At 37.3% G+C, this 9,362-nt stretch overlaps 2 protein-coding genes across 7 annotated transcripts; one reads left to right on the top strand and one right to left on the bottom strand.

Annotated features, from left to right (window-relative positions):
- Positions 1–2,060: 2,060 nt before the first annotated feature.
- On the top strand, positions 2,061–7,602 carry LOC112788300 (D-xylose-proton symporter-like 3, chloroplastic). Of its 6 annotated transcripts, none has more exons than XM_072232218.1 (15): positions 2,062–2,350; positions 2,439–2,545; positions 2,991–3,069; positions 3,168–3,227; positions 3,328–3,394; positions 3,467–3,591; positions 3,668–3,769; positions 3,845–4,222; positions 4,360–4,407; positions 4,510–4,572; positions 4,653–4,733; positions 4,841–4,939; positions 5,158–5,295; positions 5,410–5,544; positions 6,188–7,602. In XM_072232218.1, the coding sequence occupies exons 1-14, from the start codon at positions 2,138–2,140 to the stop codon at positions 5,542–5,544; spliced, it is 1,695 nt and encodes a 564-aa protein (XP_072088319.1). In that variant the 5' UTR covers positions 2,062–2,137; the 3' UTR covers positions 6,188–7,602. The 6 variants fall into 6 exon arrangements, with proteins under 6 accessions (XP_025686216.1, XP_072088319.1, XP_072088320.1 ...); XM_072232219.1 differs by having other exon boundaries at positions 6,121–7,602; XM_029295279.2 differs by having other exon boundaries at positions 2,091–2,350; positions 2,427–2,545; positions 6,258–7,602.
- On the bottom strand, positions 5,761–7,573 carry LOC140183686 (uncharacterized). The gene is made up of 4 exons (XM_072232220.1): positions 7,444–7,573; positions 6,990–7,319; positions 6,114–6,905; positions 5,761–6,012 (listed from the first exon to the last, which is right to left on the bottom strand). Exons 1-4 carry the CDS (start codon positions 7,526–7,528, stop codon positions 5,969–5,971), a joined length of 1,251 nt encoding a protein of 416 aa, XP_072088321.1. The 5' UTR covers positions 7,529–7,573; the 3' UTR covers positions 5,761–5,968.
- Positions 7,603–9,362: the final 1,760 nt, after the last annotated feature.

The following is a 9,362-nucleotide window of genomic DNA, read 5'->3' as shown; positions in this document are numbered from 1 at the left end:
TGTAAAAAGTTGGGCAGTGTCTTTCTCGGTTGAGTGAGCTGAGACCCCATAGAGAGAGGATGGACGGCGACGGCGTTAGGTCTTCTTTCTGAAACCGAAACCGCTCATGGAACCATGTGTAGCACACTGTCATATGCTTGACTTTATTCTGTGGAGGTAACTCCCCAACAACTCGCGGAATCACACCCATGCCGGTCTTTCGTTTTTCATCAGATTCTCATTGTCAGTCAGGCACCCACTCACGGGCTCCCCATCGATCGGCAAACCCAGCTGATAAGCCACGTCTTGCAAGGTGATAGTACACTCCCCAAAGGGCATATGAAAGGTGTGGGTCTCAGGATGCCACCTCTCAATGAATGCGCTATATAGAGGCTCATCAACCTAGAACCACTGACTGTTCAGCCTAGCCAAGTGATACAAGCCCGCGGTCTCCAGATACGGTATAATCCAATCGTTTAAAGGCATATTTTGTTGTTTCCTGACACCGCTAATAACCCTAGTAGGCTGCAAAAATATGGATAAAGAAATTCTCAACATACGACCAATACTAATAATATCTAATATAATTTTAAAAATTATTATACACCAATATCGGTTTTTATGTACTCTAATGATGACAATAGTTCTAATAACGGCAACAATAACAAAACTAACAATACCAACAGGAATCACAAAAGTAACAACAACAACAATAAAATACTAACAACCCGCAATAATAACAATAATAATAATAACTATAATAACAATAACGATAATAATAATAATAATAATACTAACAAGTCACATTACTAATAATAATAATAATAATAATGTTATTATTATTATTATAAAAATAATCAAAATTAAAAAGTCACAATTAAAATAATAATAATAATATTTATAATAATAATAATAATAACAATACTAGGATTAATAATAATAATAATAATAATAATAATAATAAAGTTGTTTAACTAACATCTTGATCGATATATCCAGCCACATGCGCAACGCCATTTAACCGGTACATGCGAGTTTCGTCTTTCATCGGTCCACCACTCAACTGGTTCAAAATCTCAAACCAATCCTCTAAACCACAAAACTCTCCGGATTCTCTCTTAGCCATCCAACTTCACAAAATTTTGAATGCTCAAATATGATCCGCCCTCACCAACAACGACTTCTATATTTATAGTTGCTCATGCATAAATCGTGACTACTTCCAAAGTTATATGCACACACCATCTTTTTCATAAACAGTGACTGTCACCCACGATTTATGTGTTGCATTCTCCAAGAGTAAACTGTGGCTGCATCCCACGGTTTACGTTCAACTATCCTTACATGTAAACCTTTGCTGTCAGACACGGTGTAATATGAAACTGTAGTGAGCTCCCACTGATTATATAGAAATTGAAACAAGATATGCACGTAACCAATTTCTAATTATTGTAATCAAGTAAAGATTTTTCACATTTATTTTGTATAGGTAAATTGTACAAAATTTTATTAGAATACTTATAGATTATCCATTAACCTCACAATAATAGAACTTAAATTCAAATATTTGTCAGACACATTTTTTTTAGCAACATATTTGTAGAATACAATTAAAATATTTATCATCTATCCTAATCTTTTTTGGCATCATCATCCTCTATCTTCTAAATGTAACGAAATATATATATATATATATATATATATATATATATATATATATATATATATATATATATTCACCTTTCTATCTATTACTTTTAATTATTTTGATCCAACGTATTATATATTTTCTATTGCACTTTATGCAAAATTGCTTATAACGAAAAGTTTCATCTACACTTATAATGTGTTAAAAGTTTTGAAAATAATCATTTTCTTGGTGACAATTTACAATTGTTTTGGTATTTTCTGAAAATTAAAGAATAAATTACTCACTAATATGTATATGACAAGATAGATTAAAAAAAAAACGAAAACTATTGTCTTACTAATAACAGCGTATAGTTGCTTTTTACATTTTTAACCATTGCAATTTGCTAAATATCTTGTGTGAAACTGAGTGTGCTCCGAGAATCACACACGTGCATTTTTACTATTTAAGATTCACAAAGAAAGAACCAAAAACATATACTCTGTCTAGTGTTCTTGTTGACCTCACATGGCACTAACAACTCTCATCAGCTTCAAGCTTTCCCTGCTGAACCCCCTTCACCATCATCATCAACGGATAAAGAGCTCAAAACTTCAACTCTCCAATGTTGGCATCAGTCATCAGCACCGCATGGTTACTTCCATGAACCATCATTTGGTCCCCAAGTACCCGTTTCTTCTTCCCTCTTGCAATGGTCATAATCCTAAGCTCAGATTCCACGTGAGGACCCCATAAAAAAGAAAAGCTGGAAAACTCTTCAAAGTTTCATGCTTTTTCATCTAATTTGGCATCTCAGTCTTGTGGGCAGGTTGGAGCACAGAAGGGGTATGCTTCTTCTGGGGAGGAACCTCAGTCGCGTGTTTCTGACACAAGTACATACCAAGAGGAATTCTCTTGGTCTTCTGTGGTTTTTCCGTACGTTTCTATCACTGTAACACTGTTTATATTCATTATTCTATGGCCTTGCTTTACATTTTGATCAAAATTGGTCAATGTATTTAAGTTTGGAGTTGCATTGTTTTGGGTTCAAGCCAGATTAAATTACATGTTTGACAGCATTTGAAACAAGTAAAGTCAAAATTAAGTTGTTTAGATTGAATCGTAAAATGTGACAAGTTCATACGGTTTAGTTTGATAGATTTTGGGGTGGAATTTTGTTCCTTTTTGTTTCCAAATTTCAATCTTCTGCCGTTGATATCCCTGTGAGGAATTCAAGGCTAAAGCTTGGAACTAGGAAGATGCTAACTTGTAAAACTTGCACGTGCATGGATTGGTCAAACACTGTGGATTTTGAAATGTATAAACTCCTGATCTACTTGTTTCACTTTCGATTGATTAATACAGTTCCTTTCAAATATAGGTTTCTATTCCCAGCATTGGGTGGCTTGTTATTCGGTTATGATATTGGTGCCACCTCAGGGGCCACAATCTCACTGCAGGTAAACTTGTTACTCAATGTCTTTCAATTACACTTTGTTGTATTACTAGTGCAGTAATTTATATAATTGAGCTTCAAGTTGTTGATTTGAATTCACAGTCACCTGAGCTTAGTGGCATAGCTTGGTTCAATCTTTCGGCTATTCAGCTTGGACTTGTGGTATGATTTCAGCATCATAGTTGAAAAGTTTATTATAAATTTACAGAGAAGTTATTGTTTTCTATACTAATTAGAATCTCACTTCCAATGTCATACATAGGTCAGTGGTTCCCTCTATGGGGCTCTTCTTGGCTCACTTCTTGCATATGCCGTTGCTGATTTCCTTGGTAAGAGCTTTACTTTGTTGTTATCCAGGAAAAAAGGCTTCTTATTAATCAAGTAAAATGGCTTAACATTAGGGAGGAAGAGACAACTCATTGTTGCAGCACTGTTATATGTGCTTGGCGGTTCGATCACTGCGTATGCACCAGAGCTCAATGTCCTCTTAGCAGGAAGGCTGCTTTATGGACTTGGTATAGGTTTGGTAGGATACTATGACCTGTAATGTATTTTGTAATGTTAATTATACCTGCATCATCTTCAAACAAATTGATTTGCAGGCCATGCACGGTGCTCCTTTGTATATTGCTGAAACATGTCCATCACAAATCCGTGGGACTCTAGTATCATTAAAAGAACTCTTCATTGTCTTGGGGATTCTGGTATTGCACTTGTGGCTTTTATGTCTCTTTTATTAACTAAAGAGCTTGCTGAGTTGGGAATGAACTATTGTGCAGCTTGGTTATTTTGTGGGAAGCTTTGAGATTAATGCCGTTGGGGGATGGCGGTTTATGTATGGCTTTAGTGCTCCGATTGCTGTACTAATGGGGCTAGGAATGTTGAGTCTCCCTCCCTCTCCGAGGTGGTTGCTTCTCAGGGCCGTTCAAGGGAAGGGTTCGTTTCAAGATTTGAAGGAAAAGGCAATTCTTTCCCTGAGTAAATTAAGGGGCAGACCACCCGGCGACAAAGAATCTGAGAAGCAAATAGAAGAGAGCCTTGTTTCGTTGAAGTCTGCATATGCAGATCAGGAATCAGAAGGGAGTTTCTTGGAGGTGTTTCAGGGTGCCAATCTGAAAGCTTTCATAATTGGTGGGGGGCTTGTCTTATTTCAACAGGTAGTGCCTCTTCTATGCAATGAGTCAGTTCATAGTTATCACGATTGTAGTTTCCCCTTCCACTTTTATCATGTTATTGACGGAAATATCGAATATTCCATCTACTATTTTTCTGATTAGACACCTTCTTGCTCTAGATAACTGGCCAACCAAGTGTTCTGTATTATGCAGGCCCAATTCTTCAGGTATGTTATCAATAATTTCAGTTTTTCTTTCTTTTCTGAAATAGAATCTTTTCTTTTTCATTTTTCTCACTTTAGATTATTCTCTATTTTTGCTTTATCTAGAGTGCTGGATTTTCTGCTGCAGCCGATGCTACCAAAGTTTCAGTTGTTATTGGCTTATTCAAGGTTTTTCTTTTTCCCCTTCCTAGGAAGAGTGGCTCCTTTGTGAACCTGACAATAATTTATTCTTATTGATGAATCTGCAGTTGCTAATGACATGGATTGCTGTCTTAAAAGTTGATGATTTGGGGAGAAGGCCTCTTCTGATTGGAGGTGTCACTGGCATTGTACGGATTCGTTAACATTTTAAACTAGCATATTCTTGGAGTATTCTGTCTGCAACTTGTCAAATGCTCATTGTTGTTGATTTTTATTTTATTTTAAATTTCTGCAGGCCCTTTCTTTAGCTCTTCTTTCTGCTTATTATAAATTTCTTGGAGGGTTCCCACTTATTGCTGTCGCGGCTTTACTTCTTTATGTTGGTAGCTATCAGGTAAAATACCCCCTGGTCATTGGCCTTGCTGCTTTTTGTGGAAAAGAAAATGCCAGGCTTGCAATTTGGACTATACAATATATGCTGACATCAATTATAATTCATGGACCTCTCTACTGCTAGTTAAAGGGGATTCCAACCAATCCTGTTTGAGAAGAACAGACACAGCAGTTCCTCTCTGCTTAGTAGACTAATGTTAATTTCTATTTGCATTGCAGGTATCATTTGGCCCAATAAGTTGGCTAATGGTATCAGAAATTTTCCCGTTGCGCACAAGAGGACGGGGGATCAGTCTGGCTGTTCTAACCAACTTTGCTTCAAATGCAGTTGTGACCTTTGCATTCTCTCCTTTAAAGGTTTTAGATCCTTTTACCTTTCATGTTCACTTTTCATTCAAGTGTAAACTTCACCAACTTTACCTTTCTTTGTCAACTCTTGGAGTTTCTAATCTGCATTGGCTTCTTCTGCAGGAGCTTCTAGGAGCAGAAAACCTTTTTCTCCTTTTTGGGGCTATTGCTTTACTGTCACTTATCTTTGTTATATCTTCAGTTCCCGAAACAAAAGGCTTGAGCCTAGAAGATATTGAGTCCAAAATCTTGAAATGAGTAAGTGACAGCTTAAACTAGCATCTTGTAATCCTAATGGAATATAATTTTGGAGCGCATGTAATGTAATACCTATGCATACATCTCCCACTTGGAATTCATTGGTCATGTAAATATGTTTTATGGTGAGAAAAATGGTAGTTTCCTTATTGTTGCTCATAACTGAATTTTAGAGTTTAGCTTTGATCCAAATAATAGAGTTTCATGGCAAAAATATTAAAAGAAAAAACTGAAGAATATTTAGTGTAATATAAATATACAATAAGTCCACATGGAGTACAAAGATATTAATACATACAAATTAAAATTTACAAATGTAAATGGAAATGATCATTCCAGTCTAAATATTGGATACATATACAAAAATATAGAACAAAAATTGAATACATATAGCACAAGGTAGCCATAAACATCATGGGAACTTTCAATTTGCCTGAAGAATTCTTTCATGGTTTTCTTCCTGAACCACTGCATATTTAGAAAGAACTATAGGTTTATGTTTAGAACAAAAAAGAACTATATGAGTAAAAATAAACAGATTATACTACCATAATGAACTGCTGCTTTACCTTCTAGAGCATTGGTAGATACTGGAATTTGAGATGAACTGCGAGCAGCACTGATAGATACTGGGTTTTGATAGGATGTGCTTGCAATGTTGGTGTCAGTGGTCGTGATAGTGGTTGTTGTGTCTTCTTGTTTTGGTTCCTCAGTTCGGAGCAAAGAAGTTACAGCTTCTCTCACCTTCTCCATCACACCTGCATCACCAGGAGTTCTCTTTGGACTCATGGCCTCAGATATCACCTGAGACAAAGCTTTTTCATCTTCTCCCGGCTCAAGCTTGTTCATCAAGTACTCTTTCACCGAAACACCCTTATCCCATATCTGCGAGCCAGGGCTGGCATACCTGCCAGTGGTTGGAGCAGATGAACATGAAGGAGTCTGTGGTGACACTGGAGCTAAAGTTTTTGGGGTCACTGGAGCTGACCAAATTCGTGCTGCGCTTGGAGAAGTTTGGGAAGATGTCTTTGGAGGAGTACTTGGAGCAGAAACAAAGAAACTACTTTGAGTTCCATCCTTTGGTGATGTTGAAGTGTGAAGCTCATCAGGTTTGTAAATAGTGAGGCCTTGAAACTTGGAAGTCATAGAGTGTGATCCTTTGTTCAGTTCATGAGCTAAGGTTCTAGTCGTCGCTACCCTGTTCGAACCAGCATCAATAGTATTGGTGCTAGTAGCAGCTCCAGCTGCAGCATTAGCCACAGTTGCTGGATGAGTTGTTCTCTTGGAGAATGACCGAGTTAAACATTTTTCTTGCATTCCTAGACCTGATTTTGGTTGATGTGCCTTCTCAGATTCGTACACTGAAATATTAATTTTACACAACAACATAAGATCAAAGTTAAGAGAAACCTTTTCAGAAAATCGAAAGTTAAGGTCTTGATTACTTGGAGCTCCATGGTATTCAGCTTCGTCGTGTGTTATTTCGTCTTCCAAGCCAGAGCTGGGTGAGGGAGTTTGGTTTCCATCGTCGTGCTTTTTCTTGCTGAGGCTGTGACACAATTTCTTAGCCTTCTCCTTCACTTTGGCAAGGACTGATTTCTTCTGGTTCGGGCTATGGTCTTCTTCCGAGTCATGGTGCCTCAACTTATTGAAAAAAGGTGATGAATTAGAAGTGGAGGAGGTGGAGGAGGAGGACAAGGTGGCAGTGTTGGTTGACATCTTAGAACCTGTTGGCGATAGCTTAGAACCTTTTGGTGACACTTTAGACCCTTCTCCTGTTGTGCATCAAAACAATAACTTAGAATGATAATTTCAGCATCTAAGAATGTATGTTGGTAAATACTAGCATATACCATAATCAAATCTTTGCCAAAAGACATTATAGGATGATGATTTTACCTCGGAGGAGTTGTTCCATGGTATGGATGGTGGGAGTTTTTGAAGTTTCAACACCAGGTCTCTGAGGGCGTTCGAGTTGAGCCATTTTTTCTGTAACTAAATTTTTTACATCAACAAATTTGCTTCCGCCTTTTAATAAATCTGCTCTTATATTTGCTCTTTCTTTGGAAAATATATAATAATGATAATAATAGACATAATTACTTTTTTAACAAAGAATGAACCGTGGTCATGCAATGGCTTCCGGGGTTCTTGCACTGGGAAATGATGATCAAGAAGAACCTCAGCATGCACCATTAGGACCCATTTGTGGATTCTTTTCTCTACACGTGTAGACTAACAGTTTTTCTTGCTACTAAACCAAACAAATTAGAATCACCCTGAATTAGTAATTTGACCAGGCCAACACAGGAAAGATTGTTGAACCATTTCAATATCTATAAGTGGAATTGATATTCGTATGTTCTATAATAATGTTGTAGAGTAGTATATATTTGATGATAATATAAATTTATAACAAACAAAATGAAATAAATGGGCGAAAAAGTCTATGAAACTCACATTTTTATTAAAATTTGGTCAGTACTTAATTAGTCAAAAGAAAGTAAGCAATTTTATAATATATCATATCCCTCGTATCTCGAAAAACACGAGTTATACCTTAGTTGGATAAGACAAAATTCAAATTAAATTAAATTTATCATCGTGACCCACTTCCCTCCGAGATTCTCAGCCCTAGTTGTCCATGACCAACAGACTTCCCTTCTTCTTGAGAATCTCGGCCCTAGCCATTCACGACTAATAGACCGACAAATAGTTCAAATAAAGGAGCCTATAAATCAACTAGAATAAACAATAGGCCACACGATAAAAACAAAACACATAACCCACTAATCATATACTCTTTCTGATAAGTGATTCTTTACTGACTTGAGTGCTAGAATCTTTTTTGCAGATACCACGCTCGGGTTTGAGTTCACAAGGATATTCCCAATCTAGCTTGAGCTGCCAAGGACACTGGATTAACACAAGACCGAAGTAAAGCTTGGGAGGAGTATCCTTGCACGAACATTTGGCGCCTACCGTGGGGACCCGCCTCGCTTTTTAGTTTCTTGACCTAATGCTATTATTTCCGCCTTGTACTTCCTTTTCTTTTCAGGAGCTGAAGCATGACAGATCATTCAGTGACTCCTCAAGCCAATCCGACCAATGCTGAACTCTTGGCTGCTAATGCTATTCTACTAGCAGAAAACCAACGAATGACTGAAATATTAGCAACAATGCAGAACAATGGCGAAGAAAAGAATGGCAATAAGAAGACAAATACCGATCAACACGAGGAACATCAGTCAGAATCAAATGTGAAGACAGGGGAGACATCTCCAAAAACAGAAAGACGACGGACTAATCCTTTCTCGGAAGAAATAATGAGTTTTAAAATGCCTACAAATTTTACACTTCCAATGACTTTAACATCGTACAAGGGGATCGAGATCCTAAAGTCCATGTCACAAAATTCGAATCCATGATGTTTCTCGATAGTGACTCCGATCCCATCTTATGCCGATATTTTCCAACTTTTTTAGATGGAGCTGCTTTATTATGGTTTTCTAACTTGCCGCAGGATCAATATCAAGCTTTGAAGAGTTTGCCAAATTGTTCATAAACCACTTCGCAGTATCCAAAATCTACGTGCGAGACTCAGATTACCTCAACACGATCAAGCAAGGACAACATGAGAGTTTGAAGGACTACATGACGCGCTTCACAACGGCAGCCATGGAGATCCCATAACTCAACTCTGAAGTACAACTTTACGCAATAAAAAGTGATCTCCGACCTGGAAAATTCTAGGAAACAATAGCTGTCGCAAAGCCAAAGACATTGGAGGAGTTCAGAAAAAAAAAGCAACCGGGCAA

The sequence above is a fragment of the Arachis hypogaea genome, chromosome 3 (genome assembly GCF_003086295.3).
Source record: "Arachis hypogaea cultivar Tifrunner chromosome 3, arahy.Tifrunner.gnm2.J5K5, whole genome shotgun sequence".
NCBI classification, from domain to species: Eukaryota; Viridiplantae; Streptophyta; class Magnoliopsida; order Fabales; family Fabaceae; genus Arachis; species Arachis hypogaea.
This window is presented reverse-complemented; position numbering and strand designations above follow the sequence as displayed.

What these genes read in the sequence shown, in the direction of transcription:
- LOC112788300 (XM_029295279.2), top strand. Translation starts at nt 2,138, where the DNA reads ATGGCACTAACAACTCTCATCAGCTTCAAGCTTTCCCTGCTGAACCCC. An exon ending in TCATTGTCTTGGGGATTCTG is followed by an intron (nt 3,770 to 3,844) that starts GTATTGCACTTG and finishes ACTATTGTGCAG; the next exon opens with CTTGGTTATTTTGTGGGAAG. An exon ending in TTTATGTTGGTAGCTATCAG is followed by an intron (nt 4,940 to 5,157) that starts GTAAAATACCCC and finishes TTTGCATTGCAG; the next exon opens with GTATCATTTGGCCCAATAAG.
- LOC140183686 (XM_072232220.1), bottom strand. Translation starts at nt 7,528, where the DNA reads ATGGCTCAACTCGAACGCCCTCAGAGACCTGGTGTTGAAACTTCAAAA. An exon ending in CATGGAACAACTCCTCCGAG is followed by an intron (nt 7,320 to 7,443) that starts GTAAAATCATCA and finishes GATGCACAACAG; the next exon opens with GAGAAGGGTCTAAAGTGTCA. An exon ending in ATCTACCAATGCTCTAGAAG is followed by an intron (nt 6,013 to 6,113) that starts GTAAAGCAGCAG and finishes CTAAATATGCAG; the next exon opens with TGGTTCAGGAAGAAAACCAT.